We start from the raw sequence: 24,157 nt of genomic DNA, 5'->3' as shown, positions 1-24,157 counted from the left end.
TCAAAAGGTCATACCCACAGTTTGGTGTGTCACATCTCCATGGAAACAACCTAATCAAAAGGTTCCACCCTAAACAATAGGTCTTTCCCCACAAGAGTGGATTAGGATTAAAAGGACATGGTTTTCTGGGCGAACATAACAGTTTCAAACTGGCACACCTCCTCACCTGTTCTCCATAAGCATCTAACTCCTAGGGGTTAAAAGAGAGTCCCTCTGCTTCTCTTGGATCTGCTTCCAAACCTCGGAGACCATACTGGGAGTTTTCTGCTGGTGCTTTTGATGTCAGAGCGTGATCAGGCTCTCAGGACCGCCCCACTCCTGCCAGGCTGACAGCGAGTTTATCACACACAAACTGTGAGCTGGATCCAGGTTTCTGAGATGCTGGATTGGGGGTGTGTGTGGAGTGGAGAATGCATCTAAGAACCAACAGAATACCATAGTTCACCTTCTCTACTTGCCTTGAGTGAGCTGCTAGACCCAGGCCAGCCTGGAGGCAGAGCCGGGAGATTTTCTCCCAGACCCCCAACCTTCTCAGAATAACGCTCAGCCAACCCACAGCACCTGCCTCCTGCAGGGCCCCGCAAGGGCCTCCAGTCTTCTTTTGGTCTCCTGTATTGAGGACTGAAGAGTGAGCCAGATGGTTTACCCTGGTGATTCTCCCATGAACTTTCCAGGTTTTGTTTTTATTTTTAAACAGTGCTGTTAGAAAGCCTCCAGTATCAGCTTCCGCCCGATACTCCAACAAAAAGGCAAAAGGCCTTCTCTGTGCCCTGTGGGTTAGACAATAAAGAACAGCTATAAGTGGAGGGGCTGGTGCATGAGCTCATGGTGGCTAGGGCTGTTTGTCTTCATTAGTGTCATGGGCAGAAAGCTCGGCCTCGGAGATGAGGTGGGAGGGGGGTGGGCCCTTAGGCCGTCCAGCTGGTTCTCTCCAGGAGCCGGCAGGGATCACCTCTGCCCAGTTCTCAAGATGTTAACAAACTCCCTGGCAGATGGAAGTTCCCTAATACCTTTGTTCGCTTATTTCCCTAAGATATCTCTTCTTTTTGCCTAAGCCCTCAAGCAGGGGACGTTTGTCAATATCTGGAGACATTTTTGGTCATCAGAGCAGAAAGGGGGTGCTGCTGGCATCTAGGGGATAGAGGCTGGGGTTGCTGTTAAACATCCTATTCTGCACAGGACAGCCTCCCCCCCCACCAAGAACAAATAATTTTCTGGTCCTAAATGCCAATATTGCTTTGATTGAGAAACCCTGCTCTGAGCGAAGCAACCACTGAACTCAAGATGTTGTCCTGGACTGTGCATTCTCTTTTTGAAATCTGGAGAAAGGAATGAAGAAAGGAAATAAAATGACCCTTCAGGCCGTGTCCACTTACAGCCTGCCTGCAGGGTGATGCTGTAGTTGCTAATAAAAAGCTACAATTCACTTGGCACCACTTTTGGACAGGTTCCCCTGATGTTGGAATAATAAAATGAATCGCTTATGCTACCGACTGAATAAGCGGTGAGTTTCATCCAATAACCCTGGGCTTCTCAGACTTGCATGTGCCTGGGAATCTCCTGGCCACCTGGTGAAAATCCAGGTTCTGATTCATCGGCTCAGGGTGGGGTGGGGGGCTGAGAGGTGTGTGGGTCTCTAATAAACTCCCAGGTGGTTTCAACGCCCCTGGCCCATGGCCCATACCTAGGTGAGGAGAAAGGTGCTTCAACTGCCATCCTCATCTTCCTTCCATCCTTGTGCCCTGCTGCCTCCAATTCTCCTCCATCACTCCTCCTTGGCGCAGGCTGCACCCCTACACTGAAACTGTCAGCACGTCCTGGAGAGTTCAAGGTGTTTTTGTCCTCAAGGAAATAAGTTTTGTAGTGGACAGAAAAAAATGTGTGAACAGTTCCCAACTTTTAAGTAGTTTATCATTTGAGTGGGTGACATATGTGCAGGAAGCTTTTTTTTTTTTCCTTAAAAGGTCCAAGATATCATCCAGTTAAGGGCTAGTGTGGCAGATGGAGTGCAGGGACTGTGTGGAGGTGAGGTTGCAGGGTAATGAGAGTAGAGCAGTGGACACGTTATCTAAACCCTCTCTACTGTGGCTTGACTAATTTCTGCGTAGTTGGCCAATCACTGGAGGTTAATTTCTGCCTCCCTGCCTTTGCTTAACTGGTTTCCCCATCCAGAATGTTTTCCCCTTTCCTCTCTGCCTAACCATACTGTTCACTGGCCTGGGAAGTCACCCCTCACCATATTTGGTGCAGGAATTGTGACATTTAACGGCTGTGGCACTGCTTCCCGACTGAGGAGTAACCACAACTTGGCCCAACACGCGTTGCAAGAGGGAGCAGCTTCTCCTGAGGAAGCCGGACCAATGGATTAGCATCCCAGGGGAGGGAACCAGCGACCTCCTGCCCCAGCCCCCCTGCCGCCCTCACCACTGAAAGTCCCACCAGCCTGGGGGGAGAGATGGCTGCACTGATTTCTTTCATTAATTTTGGGCTTGGGGGTGCCTTGGGCAACCGTGTGCCAGAAGCTTTGCCTGGGACTGTGCACATAAAGATGAATGATCTTTAAAAAATGTGGTCACACTTCATTTAATTGACAAATATTTACTGAGTGTCTTCTCTGTTCACCAGAGGGGTTGCATGCTTTCATTGTAACTCCCTTTAGGGTTGAGAAACCTAACTGTTATCCAAGTTAGACCAGCAGCTGACAAAGGATTGGGAGCTACTTATGCGAGGTTAACAACTTTGCATTTACACGTTTACACTATTGTTTTCCTTGCTCTGTTTCCTTGTTTCTGTTTCATTTATTCTTTACCCCTGCAGCAGGGATCCCCGACCTGGGCTTCCTGAGCTTGGAGGGGCTGCCTGCTACCATATTTACCGATTATTAATATTTCAGAATCCCTAATGAGGCAAAGGCAAATTAAAATCCGATTTCTTTGCTTTGGGCTGGTGCAACAACCTCTCCATTCTATGGCCGTGACATCTCATGCTCTGATTGGCAGCGACATCAGTTCCCCTATAAAAAATGGGGAAACAAATGAATTCTTACTTAATATGGTTTGTTCGAAGCAATCCAAACTATTTTTGGGGGGGTGAGGCTAGAGAAATAATAATGTAATAATAGTAATAATGGTAGGCAGCTTTGAGTTAGCCCAGAGCTAGTTTTATCCCAGTTTATCAGCACTTGCTAAAATAAATACAAAGTGGATTTAGGTATTAAAGCGGTTGAGAGGGTACTTCCCCTGTGCTGTGGCTATAGAAAGTTCCAGAAGAACTCAGCATAACCCTCCAACCCCAGAAGAAGGGGGCTCAGGCAACAAGATTCTAAAGGCCAACTGCCAGGTGGCTCTCTGCGGTGGCCGGGTATGTGTCAGGGCCCAAAGTCTTTGTACACAAAGGCCTGAATTTGCTGGTTCCCTGGAAGGATGAGGGAGCGTTTGGGGTAGCTAGAGGTGGTGGTGGGAACCCGTAGGGCTGTGAGTGCCCCGGGGCTCAGATGTCCTGGCTGAGCCGAGGCCGCACCGACCATCTGTCTGTGAACCTGGAAGGGAGAAGACAGGAACCACAGCGACAGGCCGGCCTGGTGGTGACAGGGGGCCCCTGGGGTGGGTTGGGAGGAGCATGTGGGATGGGAGGGAGGCACCTCCCCTCGGCCTCTGACTCTCGCGGCCCCGAGACCACCTCATTCTGCAGCTGGCCTGTGGAAAGCTAATGAGGTGGAGAAAAGCGGAGAAATGATTGATTAAAACAAACCTGGAAATTCTTAAGGCAACTTGGCTTTCCAAAGAGCTGGGTGTCTTCAAATCCAGGTGGCTTCCATATAAGTGCACAGAGTATATTTTTTGGCTGAGTCTTGCTTCTTTTATTGGGTTTCACGGCTGACTTTTAGGTTTTACTATTTCAGTTCGATAAGGCTTGTTCTCTGCATTCACCATTTGAAAAAAACTTATCAAAATAATTTTAAATTATTAAAGGAATGTAATTAGAGAAAGGTGGAAAAACTCTACACCCTCATCACCCAATGCCATAATTAGTTTAATTTGTATGAATTCCCTTCCAGTCTTTTGTTACTTGTGTGTTTTTACCATTGTAATAACACAACATACATTTTTGCATATTGCCTTTTCCACAAAACATATCATAAATATTACCTGTGCTGCTATGGTCTTCATTATTTTGACCAACAGCGTAAAAGTCCCTTGCATTTGTGATCAGTAACTTAATAAACTGTTCTCCTTTCGTTTAGTGTTAGGGTGATACACTGTATCTCTTCTCTCCTATATTTTATGTGGTTTTGTTAAGCACGTTTCCGGGAAACCATACTTATGGGTCAATTCCACTAGTGAGAGGGTAGAGCTCATGGCTACTTGTGCACAACCATCATTCAATTTAATTAGACAAATGAGTTTTTGGAGTGCCTTTTATGTGTAAGGCTTACTGGCTGTATTATGATTTGCTGCAGACCCATGTTGAGGCTTCCAGGGTATGTGGCAAGACTGTAAATCCTCCCCAATTACAACGACTTCAGGTAAAAGGCCACTGTGAATCACTCTCAGATCTCAATGGCATATTATTTAAAAGTCATTGGACAAATCTGACCTGGAAAATAACTATAACAGTCATATCCTTCACTTGCAGGCTGTGTTTAGATTGCAGCAGGAAGGTCAGGTGTTTGTCAGAGGCTGTGTCTGGCAAGTGCTTGAAACGTTTCTGTAGCTTTGGTGCTCTGATGCATTGCCCTGCGGTCTGGCTTGCAGTTTGCCTTCTCCTGGTTGAACCATAGGCTTAGGGCTCTAACCTGGCAGGGGGCATAATTTGGGGCTCACAAGCAGTGAGACGTGGGAGAAATGTGGCTGCCGGGAGGTCTTGTTTCCAGTCCCAGCTCTGGCACTAACCAGCTTTGGGCCCAGGGCTTGTGCCTCCATCTGTGCAACAAGGAAGGGGCTTGAACCTGAAGATCTGGGCGCTGAGTTCTGTGGTGTCAGTGAACTAAGGTGACTTTCAGGCCTGTGCAAACTGGGCCAAAATCTGAGGAGCGAAGGCTGACTTTGGAGGTCTGGCTACCTCCCCGTTAGGAGAGGACGGTCCCCCTTTAGGTGCTACTTTCAGGGGTTGCTTATTTGGTATGCTGTGTAGTAGGGGTCACATTTCATTTTTTTTCCATGTGAGTATCCCATTGCAGGACCATTTGTAAAAAAATTTTTTTGGTGGGGGGAGGTGCACAGGCCAGGAATCGAACCCAGGTCTTTCACAAAGCAGGGGAGAATTCTACCACTGAGCTATCCTTTCACCCCCTATTTGTTTAGTTAAGGAAAGGAAACGATTAAGTGCACTTGGATGAAGGCTTGGGTTTGGTCACTTGGTTCACATCTGTTCTGGTTGGAAAGGATTTATGTACCCTAGAAAAGTCCTACTTTAATCCTAATCCCATTTTGTGGGAGCAACTGTTTCTTCTAATCCCTATTCAGCACTATAGGTTGGAAACTTGATTATCTCCAAGGAGATGTGACTTAACGAATTGTGGATATTAAACTTGATTACATGGTTTCATTCTATGTGGGTCTTGACTAGTTGACTGGGATTCTATAAAACAGGAGACATTTTTTGGAGAGAATGACTATAGAGCCACGAGAAAGCCACAGCAGAATGCCGCAGAGCTATAAAGCAGAGAGTCCACCAGCCAGCGACCTTTGGAGATGAAAAAGGAAAATGCCTCCCAGGGAGCTTCCTGGGCAAGAGTCCTGAGAGGAAGCTAGCAGACACCACCACATTCGCCATGTGCCCTTCCACCTGAGAGAGAGACTCTGAACGTTATCAGCCTTCTTGAACCGAGGTATCTTTCCCTGGATGCCGTAGATTGGACATTTCTATAGACTTGTTTTAATTGGGACATTTTCTCGGCCTTAGAACTGTAAACTAGCAACTTATTAAATTCCCCCCTTTAAAAAGCCATTCCATTTCTGGTGCATTGCATTTTGGCAGCTAGCAAACGAGAGCAATGTCTTTCGTTCTGCAGGTGCAGAGAAGGAAAGCCACTGGCCCAAAGCCACCCAGCGGTTTATTGGCAGAACTGGAACTAGAGGTGCAGTTTTCTGATTCCTTGTAACATGCCTGTGGTTTTACTCCTTTATTGTTTTTTTTGTTGTTGTTGTTACTGCTGCCTTGGAGAAGAAGCTGGCAGGTCCTCACACTCGGGTGCACACCTGGCTTAAGTGACATCTATCTCCCTTAGCACCCACGTGAACACTGGACCATACAAGCTCCCAGATGCAAAGGGAGGTTTGCTGGAACAAGAGCCCAGTTGTCTGTGAGGGCTTTTGGGCTGGGAAGCATACTACTGTTTTTATTCACCCTCCAAAGAAGTTTATTTTATGAGGGGGTGGAGGGATATTTAAAGCAATGTGTTTTATGATGAGTTAGGTTTCCCTCTAGCAGGTAGAAAGGCTGGTAGGAAAAGAGCTAGTGGGTTCGTTTGAGGAAGTTGGCAGACCATGCAGGAAATGCAGCACTAGTTGGCTGTCGGGAGACCCGGCCACTCGGCCAGCAGTGCATGCCCAGGGCATGGAATGGAGGTAGGTTCCTTGAGTACTTTGTTCAGTCTGATTCCTGGAGAATTCTTAGAAAAACTGCAGCAGGTTTAATGTAAGCATATCAAAGACTCTTTTGTCATGTAAGGTAGCATATTCCAGGTTCCGGGAGATTAGGGTGTGGGCCTTGTTGAGGGGCCCATCGTCCTCCTGACCACAGGAAGCTTTTTGTTTTCTGACTTAAATCTCCAAACATATCCCCAACCTGCTTTGTGATAGAAACCATACAAGTGAAGGCTTCTAGTTGAACTTCCACAGCAGCTGCTCATTTCCAGACCTGGATTTATTCCCCCAGCTCAGGCTGAGAGGCTCTGGAGAAACTTGGGCTCTTCTCCCCTTTGACTAGGGACAGGTGGGGACCACCTCCCGTCTTCTTCCCCTCTGCCCGGTGTTCACTCCTTTTCCATGGTCCTCCTTGCCCACCCCATCTTCTTGGGGCCCCTCGCTTGCTGCTCTCGTCCCTGGAAGGGTGGCAGCAGGTGACGGCTCTTTCCTGGGACTCTCACCACTCCTGTCCTTTCCCACCATCAGCTCTTCCTTTCAGGAAGCTCAGCTGATCCACGTGAGATGGGTCTTGTCTGTAGTCCCTCACAGAGAAAGGAATGACGTTTCTTGGAGTCCTGGCTCCTTGCCCATTCTCTGGGACATTTTAGGGTCTAAAGAACCCCTGCTTTTTGAGGTCTCACCCCATATTGTGCCATATGTATCAAACCGCTCCCGCATTTCATATTAATTACTTCTTTTCCCTCATAAAGTAATCGGAAGGATTTTTATAATTTTACTTTTAAAATGTTCTGGCTTTAAAGTTATTTAATTTATGATTGCCTGTGATTTCTTGGCCAGCGTAATGCATACTTAGGAATTCTCCTGGAGTGAGAAAAGTGAATCCTCAGATGGTTTTTGAAAGTAATTAAATTTGTATGAATACAAAAGTCAATAATGAACAAGGTTTTACAGACATTTAATTAAACACTTATTAATTTAAATTTCTATTGGCATTTTTCTTTTGAGCCAATATCGATATTATTACAACTCTTAGGCATGTCCTAGGCCCCCGTGGAGAGTTTGGAGGCCCCGGCACTGGTCTACCGGTTTCTGATTGCTGAGATGGCCCTGTTTTTTATATTTTATCTTGCCTAGCACCTCATTCCTACTAGGAATTGGAATTTCTTCCTCCTGGGTCCAAGAATCCCCCCACCTTCTGTGGGTTTCTGCAGTTTCCCTCCCTGTAGTCACCTGAGACTGGGACTTTGGTTGCTGGGTCTCACCCAGGCTTTCCCTCCCTTTCTGCCTTCCCAGTTCTGAGCCCATGGGCTCCTGTGGCTGAATCAGCCCTGCTGATGTCTGAATTCTGACCCTGTGGCCTTCATCAGTCTGGCCCTGCCACCGAAGCCCAGTAACTGGGCTGGCTTCACGGGCGCACAACCTCTGTGGCCACCAGAGAGCTGTGCTCAAAGGTACCTGTGCTTAGGTTAATGCTCTGCTTTTGCTGTGCTGAGTCTCAATAATCCTATCTCTGAACTCATGCTTTGTGAGTGAAAAGCATGTGTTGATGGGACGACGGAAATTGCATGTTACCAGAGGAGACACAGGGAAGAAAGGAAAAAGCTTGAAATGATAGTAACTTTAACACCACTTTTCCCTTTCCTTTTTGAACAGAGGCCTCTCCTTTTCATTTTGCGCTGGACCCTGCAAATTGTGGCATCGGTCCTGCCCAGGGATGACAGTGGACAAGGACCTGGTGTGCTCCTGCTGGTTCACACAGCACTTTGATGAAATGAGATATTTCCAGGCAAAAGGAAGTGGATTAGTTTGCTATTTCTGCTGTACCAAATTACTACAGACTTAGTGGTTTCAAAGAGCACAAATTTATTCTCCTTTGGTTCTGGAGCTTAGCAGTCTGGGCTGAAGGTGTGGGCAGAACTGTGTTCATCCTGAGGCTCCAGGGGAGGATATATTCCTAGCCTTTTCCAGCTTCTGGAGGCTGCCCACATGCCTTGACTTGTGGCCGCATCACTTTGACCTCTGCTCCCTGTTCCTGTTTTCTTTTTTCACTCTGACTTTCCTGCCTTTTTCTTTTCCCTTATAAGGACCCCTGTGACTACCTGGGGCGAATCCAGGGTACTCTCCCCATCTCAAGATCTTTCGTTTAAGCATATCAAAGACTCTTGCCATGTAAGGTAACATATTCCAGGTTCCAGGAGATTAGGGTGTGGGCCTTGTTGCAGGGTCCATCGTCCTGCTGACCACAGGAAGCTATTTGTTTTCCGACTTAAATCTCCAGACATTTCCCCAGGGCACAGTTGTTGTGGGTCCAAAGCTTATGCAATTTTGTGTGTCTTCTTTCAGAAAAAAATATACATTTAGTTGCAAAAGTAAATATTACTTTAGAATGAGAGAGAAATCACAACTTCCCAGAACTTAGATTCAGGTCCTTATCTTTTAAGGCCTCTTTTGGCAATTTATTAGCAATCCTTGCTCTGAAAAGCTCCCTGGCTATAACCTGGTCCCCTCTCCCAACTGCAGGACTCTTCATCCCCAGCAAGGGCCTCAGACTTGAGGGCTCTGGGCTTCCTATATGGGAAGTCATGGCCAGTTGCTTCCCTGTCCACCACTGGAAAGAAAGGGGTTATCTACTGTTGGTTTCTCTTACTAGCTGAAGAGACTGCCCCGCAGTGGAAGGCATGGTGTTTAGTGAGGAGGAGGAAAAGGAAAGAGGCAGCTGAATAATAACACAACAGCTCTAATAATAAACCTTAATTTTTAATACACAATAGATGTGCAGTGACCAAACTGCTAGACTGGAAGCGTTATGAGGGTGTGGATTTTGTTAGTCTCATTTGCTGGTTTGTGCCCATTACCTCTTACATATCTGTCACACTGGGTATGCACAAATGTGTGCTGAGTGATTGAATGAATGGGTCATCGATGTAATATACACAACTATGAAGGAAGAGGCCCACAGTAGAACGTATTTGTCCAGTGACTCCCTTAGGGAATCTTTCAAAATGACCTCCACAGAATTACTTATTATGAGATGCCAGAAAGATTGTTTGAAGCTAATGTGGGAAATGTGGAAAACTGATTTATGTTGATTATTATCTCAGAGACAAAGTTTTGAATTCATTTTTAATCAGTTGTGGTTTTGCATTTAATAATTGGTTATCTTATTAACTGTCAGTCTGCAAGCTTGGGTTTGCATTTTAAGTACCTATCAAGTTACCAGAAACTTCTCTCCCAACCATAGATTTGTATGAAGTCAGTAGAACCCGTTGTTGTCCTCCCTTGATTGCCCCTGGTGCAGGTTCAGAACCAAAAGGTGAGAAGGGAGCTGACTGCTGACTCAGTTTCTGTCTCAAGCGCTCAAGGGCAACTCCTCCCTGTTCCAGGTTCAGAAGCTGGTGCCCAGAAATGTGGGATAAAGTCATCATCATCCCCTGTGTATGGCTTTGAGGCAAGAGGCTGGTTAGAACCCTTTATTCAGTTTATCAGTCATATGGGAGAACAAATGTCAAAGTCAGATGAGATCTGTTCCAGCTGTGGGGAAGTCACTGCCCAAACCCTTCCAGGGGCATTTCCACCATGGAGGCTCTGCAAATTAGTGTAAGGATGACATCATTGAAATGTTAAATAATCAAGACCCAAAAGGTTGGTGGGAATTGAATACATGCGATGCTTTATTCTGGGTATATTTTTGCAATGATTGTGTTGAGTTGGGAGGATTGGTTGGGCAGTGGATTCTCTTCTTTCCTGGGCTCTATGAAGAATTGAATGATAACTAGAGCCTCAATAAGGGTGGATGCTTCTTGAAGTACAGGTTAAATTTTAAAGAGTGACTTTTATCATCACTTCATACTATGAAAATTTATTTTGTGGGATTACACCAGGGTTTATCAACCTCAGCACTGTTGACATTTTAGAATGGATGATTGTTTGTTGTGGGGGCTGTCCCTGTGCCTTGTAGGACATTTAACAGCATCCCTGGCTTCTGCCCCCTAGATGCCATAGCACCTCCCCCCCAAAGTTGTGACAACCAAAAAATGCCCCCAGACATTGGCAAATGTCCCCTGAAATCCTGGATTACACTATAAAGTTACAATGGAAGTAGTTGGGACAATCTGACTGAGAATACAAGTATTTTTCTCATAAGTAAGTATGTATTCAATATGTAAAGTGTAGCCAACACTTTATATTTTTGTATCTGCTTGACTTATATAATAAATATTAAAGTTCTTGACTTATTTAATAATTTAAGTTCTTCTCTGTGCGTGGGGATACAGCAATGCAAAAGGGGGCTGTCAGATGTCAAAACTTGTGCTCAACAGCTACATTCCCTCTAAGAAAAATAAGACTGAAAGAGAGAGACTGGCAGATAGACAGGCAGACGGACAAAGGCCAGGAGGAGAGACCCAGGACTCCACCACTTTCTGCCCACCTCCCATCTTTTCTCCTCCTCCCCTCACACCCCCACCCACCGCTGCTTACCTGCCCGCCCCACCCCGTGCTCCAGGGGAGGAGCAGTGGACAGGACATTTAGCCAGATCAGGCCACAGTGTAGGGGAAGGCCCTGCTAGGACCCCTTTGCCACTGATTGCGAGGATCTGTTTTTATGGCATTTGACACGTGGGAGGTAGCCCTTGCTGCCTGCAAAAAGCCCTGCTGCACTTTATTAGCCATTGCTCTGGTTTGTCCTTGAACCCCGTCTCCCAATTTACAGAGGCTGCAGTTTGCGCTGGTGCTGGGGTGGGGTGTGGGAGTCCGCATATTTATCTTTAAGGAAACAACATTTTCTTTTTGCCAGCACTGTGGCACTTCTTACTGCAAGGGAGCGTGAGAAAGACAGAGGGAGAGTGTATGTTTGGGGTGTGGGGTATGTGTGTTATCTGGGATTTGCTGGGAAAAATGGGAAATGGTAGGTTTTTATCTCTGGGACTTGTCCTTCCTGCTCTGGAGGGCTGGCTGCTCGGCTTAAGGGAACCGAGAGGCTCTGCTGACCAGGTGGCCCCCAGCCTCCTTCTGTGGGCCTGAGTGTGCCATGCAGGAAGGACGACAACTGTAGAGTTGGCTGGGTTTGGTTTCCCACACGGCCCTGATGCTAACAGCCAATGTGGGGTCACTCCAGAGCTTTCCTGAGCCTCCACTTCCCTATCTATAAGATGGGGATAGCAACACTGTTTCGGTTTGCTAAAGCTGCCAGAATGCAGTATACCAGAAATGGATTTGCTTTTACAAAGTGGATTTATTAAGTTACAAGTTTGCAGTTCTAAGGCCAGGCAAATGCCCAAATTAAGGCGTCCATAAGAGGATACCTTCACTCAAGAAAGGCGGATCGTGTCCAGGGTTTGTCTGTCACATGGGAAGACGCATAGTGACGTCTGCTGGCCCTTGTCTCCTGGGGTTGGTTTTGAAATGGTTCTCTCAGCTCCCGTGGGACCATCAAGCATCCTTCACCTTCATCTCTCTGCTCTCTAAGTGTTCTCTCATAAAGTGCTCTGGGAAAGGATTAAGAGGGACCTTGAGTGGGTAGGGTCACATCTTCATGGAAACAACCTAATCAAGAGGTCCCCACCCAATGATAGGCCTGCCCCCACAAGATTGGATTAAAAGAATATGACTTTTCTGAGGTTCATAGCAACTTCAAACCAGCACACATACCTACCCCACAATGTGGTTGTGAGTGTTCAATTAGATGACAACGTAAAGGTAGAGAGCCTGACCCTGGCCGAGCACTCAGCAAATGTTCATTGCCCACTCCTCCACTCCACTTTGTTCCCCTCCATCAAACTTATCTCCAGAATCGACTACGGGTATTTTTTGAGCACTTAGGAGCACTCCTGTACTAGGAGGCGCTTTGCTGGCTGGGCTGGGGGACTCGGTGAGGAGCTGGACTCAGGTCCTGGGTCCATGCACTGAATACTACAGTGAGGTGGGGTCCTACAGCATAAGCAGGAAAGCAGCACGGGCCTTAGAATCCAGATAAAGTGCAGTGGGACCTCAGAGGACGGAGACCCCATTTCTAACCAGGGGTGGGTGGATGGGAGGTCACCTGAGGTGAGAGCAGGGATGCTGGAGGAGATTGCATTAAAACTGGCCCTTGAAGGGGTGATGGAAATTGGATTTGGGAAACTGGGAGGCAAATGATTGTTCAGTAGAAGGGGTCCAAGTGGAGGTATGGGGAGGGAGAAAGGGAAGGAGGGAAGCCTGTGTCAGGGTACAGTGCCCGAGGGCACGTGAAAGAGAATACTGCGGGGCAACGCTGAGCAAGTTTAATTGGAACTATATCATGGTGTGCAGGTTTGAAGCTATTACGTGCCCCCTGTCCTTCAATCCTCATTCACTATTGTTGGGTGTGACCTTTTTGATCATGGAGATGTGACCCACCCAATTGTGGGTGGCAACTTTTGATTAGATGGTTTCCATAGAGATGCGTCTCCACCCATTCAAGGTGGGTTGCTTACTGGAGCCTTTTAAGAGGGAACCATTAAAAACAAGAAAAAAAGCTTTAGAGCCACCAGAACCCACAGACCTCACGCAGCCAGAGACCTTCGGAGCAGAAGGAAGAGGCCCCTGGGGAAGCCTTATGCACACGATAGTTTGGGGACCACTGACTTAGGGGGTGATGCACCCTACAAATACATCCTGCTCTATTGCTCACTCAGGACATCAGGCCGGGCTGCCCTAGGCATAGTGACACTATCTCAGGACTCTACAGAGCGCTCTTTCCCTCAGTGTCCACAGCTTCCTGTAAAACTGCAGAGGGGCTTTGAAAAAGAATGTGCTCCCCGGGGCCTCAGGGCGCCCTGTTCCGCCCTCCCGCTCCGTTCCTGAGCCTGCAGAAGGCTGTGAAGCAGAGAATTTATTCTTCAGGCGGGGATTTGCTGGTTGCAGCCCGGCAGGGAGGGGCCTGGAGGTTGGAGAGACACGTGTGCCGGGAGGGAAGCAGGAAGTGACTGTGGGAGTGGAGCGGCCGAGCGGCACCGCAGCGGGGCTGATGGAAGTGGCGTGGGGGCTTGAGAGGGCACCGTAGTGAGTCGGCTCTTCTCTCCTTCAGCGCCTTGGCTCGGGCTGGAGGCCGGGGTCTGGGAGTCTCAGAGCAAGAGTGTGGGACTTGGAAGGGCAGTGAGCTGGAGTTCAGAAGGCGAGGGCCCCTTGGGGAGAGGTGGAGGGTGGAGGAGAAGCAGGGAGGCTTTGGCAGGTGAGCCGAGGAGAAAGAAGGGTGCCCCGAGCCCCTCCCAGGGGGAACTGGGGGGCATTATACCTTCCTTTCTGCAGTGGCTTGCCAAGGTCTTCTTCATTCATTGCTTCATGGTGTGTATGTGTGGGACTCAGGATCCCTGGAACAGAAGCGGTTTCAGTTCCAGCTCTGGGAGTCCCCATCACGCTCTCTGGGCATTTAGCAGGGGCTTTCACATTTGACTGGGGGGTCTCGTCAAGACTTGACCCAGCCTCTGATTCAGCAGGTCTGCGTGGGGCCTGAGATGGTGCATTTCCGCCCGGTTTTCAGGTGAGCTGGTCCCCGGACCAGACTTGGAGTAGCAACGTGTTAGAGAACTCTTCCACAATCACGCCCACCCAAACCCAATTTGTTTTCGCGGGATTCCCCTTGCGGAATCAGGGCATGTGTGCGTGCAGTTCATTAAGGCCCGGCAGCCCAATTTCGCAATTCTTTCTTCTTCTGCAACTTCACCAGCTTCTTGAAAAGCTGACTTTTGGAAGCAGAGCAATAGTTTTAAAAAACGGAGGGAAAATTATTAAGAAGGAAATCCTTTATCGGTCAGATATGCGTCAAGTGCTGCTGCGGTAGAACACGTCCACGTGGGGGGCACCGTTGGCATCTTAAAAGTTGGAGCGGCAGGGAATGAGCCTCTAGTGAAGGTTTATGGACGAATATCCAGCTCCTGAGGAGGTCTGAGCCCCACTGCATAAATTGCCTTGGATGTGTTAGATGCTCCGCGTTTCCCACGTGTTAGTGGTCTCTTGGAGAAAACTTCTTGTTCTCTTGGGATTCTGTGTCAGCCTTGCCAGTCGCATGCCAGACAGGAGAGCTCATTGTCTAAGCTCTTGGTCTTTTAGCTGCTTCTCTTTGGAAGTCGTTCCGGTTTTAGGTGACCGCCCAGCACACTTCTTATATGCATAAGAAGCACCCATGGAATTTGGGAAAATGAAGATGCTGATTCAGCAGGTGTGGGGTGGGGCCTGAGAGTCTGCATTTCTAACCAGCTCCGTGCGAGGCCTGGTTCTGGGACCCCCTCTTTGAGTAGTGAGAATTTCAATCAGTAAACGGAAGAAACTTCCCCTGTAGAGCACTGGGCTCGAAGTGCCAATGATAAATGCTGTGCCTGCTGGGATGCATGGGGAGGCTGGCCTTGCCCATCCTTACTGGGCTCCTCTTTCTCACTTCCCAGGTGCTCAGGTGTAATGGGGATGGACGAGAAGAATGTTTTCCTACCCCACCAACCATCAGGAACACCACGAGTTCCCTTCTGTTCTCGAGCCCACACAATCCCTTTGACTTTGGCCTATTGACAGATGTAAATGGATTGCTCTTTCCTGCAGCTAAAAGGCACTTTGTGTACTGGAAAAAAAAAGTGTTTTGTTATGACCTGACTTGGGTGATAGTTAAGTAAAAATTGCTGTGTGCTTTCCCTGTATAGTGCCTTATAAATGCCGTTTGAACTTTTCTCTCTTAGCAGCATTGGTGTAGAGATATAGGTGTCTTGGTTTAGAAACAAACCTAAACCACGTTTTTAGGGTGTCTTAATGAGGTGACGTATGTGTAAAGGTGTTTTAAAAGAAAAATTTTTTTTTTTGATTAGTGCAATCACCATCCCGACTTCTGTTTAGACTATGAGGACACAGTCTGAATCTATAGATGTCATTTGTCTCTGAGGTTTCCTGGCACTGGGGCTGAGCCTGAGCTTACCTGGGCTGGCCTGGTCTCACAGTCCTCCTGGTTTTGAATCCTGTGCTGCTGAGGGTCCCAGCCACCCTCTGTCTCCCAGAGCGGCTGCGTCTTCAGCTCTCCATCTGGAAGCCCAGGGCTTCTGGCTCCTCCCGGAGCCCAGGGGCCTGGCAGGCCCGAGCCCGGTGGGGTTGTGTCCAGCCCTGTGGGTGCTGAAAGGCCTGTGGGGAACTGAATGAGGCCTTTGAGAGGAGGCTCTGAGCCCCAGTGTTTGTGTAGGAGAACACAGGGCTTTTCAACAAATGGGTTTTTAACCTTGTAACTTTCCACAGCAAAAGATCTGACACCCTGTCATTTCTGAGCTAGACTTTTAAACAGGTTAAAGTCGACAGGAAGTTTTCTGAGCAGAGACAGAGGAATGGTACTTCCCCTCCTTTTCTTGGTGGGCAGTGGTGTAACTTCAGCTTCAGCAGCAGGGAGTTGAGTTGACCTGGGGAAATGCCATTTATAGGTCTGTGTCCTTGTCCTTGCTGAATGTCCTATCAAGGTAAGCTGACCCTTTTCAATTGAACAGATTTTTTTGGGGTGTCACAGGTCTTACTTTACAGGGGTGCCAAATGTGAAAAAGCATGGTCCCTGTTCTTAAGCAATAATGATGTATCCACACTAAGGAAGCATCCAAGAGGGGCTGGAGGACAGGGACTGGGGAGGGGTGAGGACAGCCTTCTTTAGGAGATAGCATCCGTGGGCTGCAGAGGATGCTGTGGACTCTGAGGCTGGAGACTTGGAAGGAAGGCATTGCAGGTGGAGGGAACTGGGTGAACAGAGACTTGGAGGCAGGACGGGCCGGGGCTAATTGAAGGCGCTGTCGATAGTTTGGTTGAGTTGAAGTTGGCTGTCCATACCGGGAGGAGTGGGGAAGCAGGCTGGAAGAGGGGGTGTTGGATGTCAGTCCGTGACGTTTACCCTTGGGCAGGCCACCATGGCCAGCGACTGAAGGTTTGATCAGGAATTAGGGGGAAGAGCTTCAAGAGTGAAGCTGAGCTGATCACCCGTATCCCCAGAGACAGAGAGCAGATGACACCAGGGCAGGTGGATGAGGCCGAACATGCCAGAAGGCCGCAGTCCAGCCCTCTGTGTGCCTCTTTTCCAGGCTGAAGAGTCCCCATTTTTAAGCTGCTTCTCTTTGATCTATTTCCAGAGTTGTAGCCTGTTTTGGGGGCTGCTCTGGCATCTCTCCAGGTGTCCCCAAACCCCTCCTTTCTGAGTTAGATGACTTCTGATCCCTGGGGGGACTGGGATAAAGAAGGCTGGGCGACCGATGCCTGAGTGCTGGGTCCTCCAGGAATGTTGGGTTGGGGGGGCAAAAAGGTGCCCACCATGGGGCATTGGTGCTGGCCTGTGGGTCCCACTGAACCAGACAGAAGGTGCTAGAACAGAGTAGTGTGTTTGCCTGCCACTGAAATGGCCCACTGATGGCTGACCCTCTCCTACTCCTCTGACCACAGCTGTATCCAGCATGCTCCAAGGTCACAGCTCCGTGTCCCAGGCCTTGCTAGGCACCTTGTTCACCTGGGGGATGACTGCGGCAGGGGCGGCCCTCGTGTTCATATTCTCTAGTGGACAGGTGAGTCGACCTCCTTTGGTTCTGAAGGTTTGTGGGGACTCTCTTAGCCAGCCCTGAAATCATTCCACTCTGTAAAGCAGGTTTGCAGCCTTTGTAATGACAGCAGCCACAGGCCCAGGTTGCGGTGTTATCGTTTCGTAGCTGTCATTTTTACTTTTTCCCCTTCTGCCTCCAAAGACTGGGAGAGCAGGTGTCTGCTGGCTGCTGACATACTCCATGCTTTGTCTGCTCTCCAGCCCCACACCTCTGAGGGAAATAGGAAGTGAGAAGCCCCGTTATTCAGCCTCCTTTTAGCCCACTGCCCGGTTTCTATCTACCCACTAATGTATTTCAGGGCTGGAGCAGGTGGTAATATGCATGATTGAAGAACATTAGGTTTTAGATGTGATGGTCCTCTCCTTGAGTTAGCTGGGGTGATTGAAAAGACCTGGGGGGTGGGGTGAGGAGAAGAGAATCTGCTACCTTTCTCTCTTACCCCATCTCTAGAGCTTCTCATTTCCCCCCATTGGGATGATACACGCAGGCATAGCCTACAGAAGTGTACCCCCCCACCAAGCCAGCTCACCCACGCTCCCATGCACCTCCCATCCACACACTAGCACCTCCATATCCCCCACATCCGATATACCCCCACCCCATATCTCCCCCATATCCCTATACCCTCACACCACTATTTATCCCTTCCCCACACCCCCACATACACCTCCAGCATCCCCATCTCCTACCTACACCATCCATACCCCACACCTCCACCACACCCACACCCACCCACTGCTCCCCAGCCCCTCATTCCTCCCACCCCCACATCCTGCTACCCACCCACAACCCACCCCACCTGCAGGCCTGAAATTCTGGTCTTTCTCTAACCCTTAACTCCCTCGCTCTCCAGACCTAGAACAGTCCATTGCTCTCTCAGTGGCTACAGAAACCCCTGCATTGTTCAGCAGTGCATTTGTAGAACTTACAAGAGGAGTAAATGAGTGAGTGATTTCAGATTTATTTCAACTCTCTGTGAAACGGACCTGGAACCTCAAACGTGGCTAGGAAGTTGGCAAGCCCGGTGCTGGATGTTAGCTGAGGGAGAGACCGGTAGAGCAGGTGTTGAGTTCAGGAATAATACCTGGCCTTCTGTCACTGTACCCCACCCCCTCTTTATAGGAGGTCCTTGAAACACTCAGCCCTGCAATCAGAGGGAGTGCGAACTTTCAAAACCCAGTCTTTGAAGGAGAGACACCTGGGAGGCAGAGGAGAAGGCATGTCTTCCCCTCACCCTCTCCCTTCCTCCCCCAGAGCAGTCACTCCAGGTTACCTGGGTCTTGTCCTTGTGTCCTTAAGCCAGATTCTGGGCAAACCAGTCCCTCGTTTCATCCTTACTGTCTTCTTTTGTACTGAGTCATGACAGCTGGGGTTGAGCTGGCCATTGAGAGTTGAATTAACTGTTGCATTCAGGTGAGTGAGACTCACCAGGCAGCCCCTGGCCAGGGCCACTGGGCATATCAGGAGGGACAAGTTACCAGGGAGGTGCCTCGCTCTCTTCTGGAGCCACAGCCTCCCAAATTTGTCTCCTGCTAGTGCCAGCATGCAGGTCAGTAGGAGGAGTTGCTTAGACCATTCTCCCTCTGGAGGCAATGTAGGGGTCCCTAAGATGACCCACACACTCACTGATTGACCATATTCATGCCATATTCATGGCTGAGGATTATTACAGTGAAGGGGCAGGTGACAGGCTCAGCCAGGGGCCAAGGCACAGGGAGGTGGGTTCCCAGTGCTCTCTGCTCCTCCTGGGAGGGGGCTGCTGAGCGCACTCCTTTTTTCACCTGCAAAAAATGCAATAACATGCAATGTTTCTTTCCAGGGAAGCCCATTAGGAACTCAACACCCATGAGCTTTATGGGGGGCTGCTCATGTAGGCACCCTCTGCTGAGCAAATACCCACATTGTAGACTCTCCGAAGGAAAACCTAAATCACCTTCCTTGTACAAATAGTCTAGGCCTTTTAAGCAACCCTTATCAGTGAGGGAACAGAGGGCACCCTCCAAAGCCATGTTCTCAGACGCTGGCCAAGGACCAGCCTTGTAAGCAGGGCCTTCAAAGATAGCATCCTCAGGCCTGCTGTGTCGGTTCTATCCTGCGTGGGAGGCGTGGGTGACGGCGAGGAAAGGGGGACAGCATTGGGGGACAAAGGAGCCTCTGCGGTGAGTCCCTGGAGGTGGCTCCGTGCTCTGGAGCAAACGTCAGGTTCCCATGGCTGAGCCTGTGGTGCGGGCCAGGCGGGTTGGAGGCACTCGGCAGTCTGCCACCAGCTGCCGCAACACTGTCTTAGCGTCCTTCACAGTTTGCTCTCCTGATTTTAAAAATAATATTTTACTTGCCAGAAACTCATAAATTATGGAAAAGCTTTAAGGAATTATAAAGTTCCTAAATCCCACTTCCCAGAAGGGAAAGCTACTAACCTTGTTTCTTCAAATTGGTTCAGTTGTATTTTTTGACTATATACATGTGTATGCATATTGTAAATTTACATAATGGGCATCAAATTGTATGGAATGTTTTTTAAACCAGTTTTTCTCACTTGATATCATAAACGTTCCCCCATATCCCTAAATGATTTTTGAGGCCATTGTTTAAATGCTATATAGTATTCCATCTTAAGAAGGTACCATAATTTATTTAACCATTCCCCAACTGTTGGACAGTTAGGTTATTTCCATTTTTCTTCTTTTACAAAAAACATTATGGTGAACATTAATCTGTGAGTGCTTAATTGATTAATTTCTTGAGATAAATGTCTAAAAGTGGAATGACAGGATTATTGACTTTTTTTTTTAGGCAAAATGTATAATTTTTCCCCTTTCAGGATCTGATGAATGCTGGTAGAGTGATTGGGCCTGAATTCTGTAGCATATTGGTCTGATTTGATGGCATTAGTAGGTTAGACTCACTTTGTTTATGTCATGTCATGCCTAGAGAAGCATGTCATTTGTCAGCTCACTGGGGTCAAAACTTTCCATCCATCCCCCAGCCCCGCAGAGGTGGGAGGGGCTGCTTGTGGCGAGGGGTCACTGACCCAATGCCTCTACCACCCAAGCCTCAAGGATGGCAGTGACCAGCAACTCAGCATGCCTGTCATGTGTCCATGGGGCTGTAGAAGGTATAGTTAGCTAGGCCACCTCTTTCTTAAAAAAATCTTTATTGAAATATAAAATGCAAAAAGAAAAGTGCACATATAATGAGTATATGGCTTAATAAATGTTCACAAATGCCCCGTCAGTAGCACACAGGTCAAGAGACAGAACAGTAGCCCCTTCAGGCTCTTTCTGAATCACCACCCAACCTTCCCTCCAACCCCCAACCTCCACCCCAAGAAATAACCCTCTCCCGACTCTGACAGCAGAGATTAGTCTCCTCTGTTTTTGAGCTTTATATGAATGGAGTAATTCTAGAATATGCTCCCTTCTGTGTCTGGCTTATTCCACTCATCATGATATGTGTGTGAGATTCATTGATATAAATTGTGTGGGAGCTCACATTGCCATATGGTGTTCTCTGGTAGGAAGAGACCCTAAAGGATGCATTCATCCTACTGTTCCTGGGCAACTAGGGACTTTCTAGTTTTTTGGCTCTTACAAATAGTGTTGCTGTGAACATTCTAGAATATGTGCTTCGTGAATCCAAGTATGCATTTCTGCTACATAATTACTCAGGAGTGGCATTACGGGGTCAAAAATTGGGCATATGTTCACCCCTCGTTGATGCCACCAGATCGTTTTCCAAAGGGGTTGTGCCATTTTGCATTCCTGCTGGCAGTGTGTGTGAGAGTTTTGGTCGCTCAACAACTCACCAGTTCTAAAGATTTTCCATCTTTTAGACCAGCTCCCTGAGAAAGATTTATAGCTGTATAAATCTTAGAGAGAGCCTCGAAAGAGATAATGCATGAATTAATACAAGCCAAGTACCACACTGAAAGAACACCTCTAACAGCTTATGGGATGGAGGGAAGGTTTTACAGCTACTGATTTTGGCTTGTTTCATAATTGGCCCATTTCATAAAGAATTGGGTTCAGGCTTCTGGACACACAAACTCAGGAGTGGGCCGGTTTTTATTTGTATGACTTTCTCAAGCCACTGCTTGTCACAGGACACATCTTGCTGTCCCTTAGAAACTGAAACATCTCATTTTCATTTTCAGAGGCGGATCTTAGATGGAAGTCTTGGCTTTGCAGCAGGGGTAAGTGGTATGTGGGAAAAGAAATATAAATGGGGACATGTTAATTCTGATATTTCTCTGCCAGGGGACATCTCCAGTCTCTGTTCCCGTGCAAATTAGATGCATCTATTTATTCTCTGTATGGATGCCTCCCAGTTATCACTGATTATTTTCAAACTTTTTGAATGATCCTGCCTCTCTTAAGATGGTGGAGGAGCCTTACCTGGCAACCACTTCGGTACTTGTAAAATGAAATAAAGGTTAAGAAGGTCTAGCACACTGATTAAAATTTTCTTTCTCACCTCCCCTTCCATCTGAAAAGGGATTTTATGATAGAAAATTTCAAACATGTAAAAAAGTAGCGAGGCTCATACTCATCACTCAGCTTCAGTCATACTGACATTTTGCTAACCTTATTTTACCCCAACCTTTTTGGGATTTTGGAATATTTTTTAATGTGAGAGCCTAGACATCATGTAATTTCACCTGTAAATTCAGGATGCATCTCTAAATGAGAACAGCTTGTTTTGTGTGGTTTTATTTCTTACCATAATCACTGTGCCATTGTCACACTTACCAAATTAACAATCAACTCCTTAAGAAAATAAACATCTAGTCAACCATATTTAAATTTTCCCCATTGTCTCAAAAGGTGTCTTCTAAAATTGATTTGATAGAATTGGGATTTAAACAAGGTTTTCATGTTGAATTTGGCTGGTAGGTCTTTTAAGTCTCTTTTACTCTCTAACAGTTCTGATTTTTTTTTTTTTATTCCATGCCAACAATTTGTTGGAGAAGCTGGGTCATTTGTCTATAGAAAGTCCCAGTGTTGTGGCTTTGCCTGATTGCTTGTTGAGGTGCCCTGTGACTTGTTCCTCAGTCCCTCTGTTTCCTGTAAACTGGGAGCTAGGCCTAGAGGCTTGATGAATTCAGGTTCAGGTTTTCCGGCACAGTTGCGCCATAGATGGCCCTGTGTCTTTCAGTTGTGTTGGTCACATCAGGAGGCGCAAGGTAAGTGCTGTTTCCTTTTAGTTGATCAGGGTTTGGTGCCTTTCCCCCCTTTTTTATAGTCCTGTAATCTGGAGAAACTGGCCTAGGGCCAGACCTTCCAAAGACCATCCAGGCCAGTCTTTAGACTGGGTCCGTGTACCTTCAAGACAACAAGAAGTCTTTCCAAGCAGTTAGCAGGCCCATGGATAGAGTTAACAACATCGATTTCCACACCCCCAGCTTCCAGATGTCCTAAAAGTGCTCAGTCTGAGAATGCTCCCGGAGGCAGGGTGTCCTCCCCCACCTTCCCTGGCTCAGATGCTCTTTTCTCTCTTTACGAAAGAAGGACACCGCCTGCCCTTGCCTCATCACCTTGCCTCTGGGTAGCAAAGCCCAACATTAAACAAAGCGACTCATTAAACAAAGCGACCCTCGGATTATTGCTGCTGGTGTGGAGGAGGAAAACTTCCTAATCACTGGGCACAAACCCTTTAGCAATTCAGACACTGCCCTGTCCTTTGAAAGGGGACCTAATTGATTTGTCAGCAGAGATATCCTTAAAAATAATTTCCCTTGGTGGGCCTTTCTGGGGCATGCAACTTGGAAAGAATTCAAATAACAGAATTGCAATATTATAACAAATTTCCTTATTTAAACAAACACATTTTCTCTTTGTTTAAGAAAAAAAAAAGAGGAAAATTTATGTTCAACACTGTCTTTTTCTAGCAATGGCTAATGTTTACCTACAGATATATGAATGAACTGGAAAAAAAAGAACAAAACAAGGAAAAAAACCCCATCTGTTAAAATATGCATTTCCAAGAATATCTTACTTTTTGATGTTTGATAATTATACAACTCCAGATTATATTTTATTGTTATGAACTTGTTCTCTACCACTAATAATTTTAATGATAACTCACTCCAGGAAATTGTTATTTAAGCATTTAGAGCCCTAGGCCCACAGAAAATTTTAAAAAATTAAATTGAAGTGTATCTAGATTTTTTATTGCAAAGAAATATGACAAAGAAATCGATAATAGACTTTCCAGCATAAACTGTAAATTGCTTTAGCATAAGACTCCTTGAGGAAATGGAATTGAAATACAAATTAAAGAGAGAAAGGACTGATGTAAAATTGTTGAGTTGAGGAAGAGCTTGCTTGCACATTTTTTGTTTTATGTATGGAATATAGCTCAGGAATGGAAAAGTACATAAAACACAAATGTACGGCTTATTTTATTTCTTAGCAGCAAACAGCAAAGTTTATTCAAAGCGAAGTTCACGGTGAAAGGGCACATTGCGGGTGTCCTCTGAGATGAGGAGCCCGGTGGATTTGGGGTTGAGTTATCTGTGAACTTACTACTATGCAGGTGGGCTTAAAGTCTGTGTAGAAAGTCCCACACTAGCAGTAGAAATTTCCAGTTCCCCCTCTTTGGTAAGACCCCTCCTCTTTTCCTCTTCTTAACTGCTTCTGAGAACTGGGATACAGAACATTCTCATACCTTGGGTATAGCTTATTTTTCATATTTTTGAAGTGGATAATGGTGGGACTCAAATCTCTATGCTATTTGGATCCTACGAGGTACATTTAAATGACTTGCTGTCAATATTTATATGCCAGAATGTTTGTCTTTTCAACTGTTCAAACTTAAGATGAATATATATATATATATATATATATATATATATATATATTTTTTTTTTTGGTGTTTAAAAAAGGGAATTTATTAAGTTGCAAGTTTACAGTTCTAAAGCTGTGAAAATGGCCAAACTAAGGCATCCAGGGAAAGACACCTTGATACAAGAAAGTCCAATGGGTCCAGCGCACCTCTGTCAGCTGGAAA

At 47.0% G+C, this 24,157-nt stretch overlaps 1 protein-coding gene across 8 annotated transcripts in view; it reads left to right on the top strand.

The window, feature by feature from the left end:
- Window positions 1-3,284: 3,284 nt before the first annotated feature.
- SLC39A11 (solute carrier family 39 member 11) overlaps window positions 3,285-24,157 on the top strand; it is a 453,311-nt gene continuing 432,438 nt past the window's right edge. Inside the window, exons 1-5 of one of the 8 annotated variants that reach the window (XM_077163699.1) lie at window positions 3,300-3,360; window positions 5,592-5,830; window positions 6,014-6,079; window positions 16,995-17,113; window positions 21,303-21,341. In XM_077163699.1, the coding sequence (XP_077019814.1) occupies window positions 17,006-17,113; window positions 21,303-21,341 (147 nt within the window). In that variant the 5' untranslated portion in view covers window positions 3,300-3,360; window positions 5,592-5,830; window positions 6,014-6,079; window positions 16,995-17,005. Of the gene's footprint in view, window positions 3,361-5,591; window positions 5,831-6,013; window positions 6,080-13,504; window positions 13,611-14,044; window positions 14,089-14,130; window positions 16,034-16,994; window positions 17,114-21,302; window positions 21,342-24,157 lie in introns of those variants that run through there. The other 7 variants (XM_077163700.1, XM_077163701.1, XM_077163698.1 and 4 more) reach the window with 7 other exon arrangements.

This window comes from Tamandua tetradactyla, chromosome 6 (genome assembly GCF_023851605.1).
Source record: "Tamandua tetradactyla isolate mTamTet1 chromosome 6, mTamTet1.pri, whole genome shotgun sequence".
NCBI lineage: Eukaryota > Metazoa > Chordata > Mammalia > Pilosa > Myrmecophagidae > Tamandua > Tamandua tetradactyla.
The sequence above is the reverse complement of the archived record's forward strand: the minus strand, read 5'-3'. Positions and strand labels throughout refer to the sequence as shown.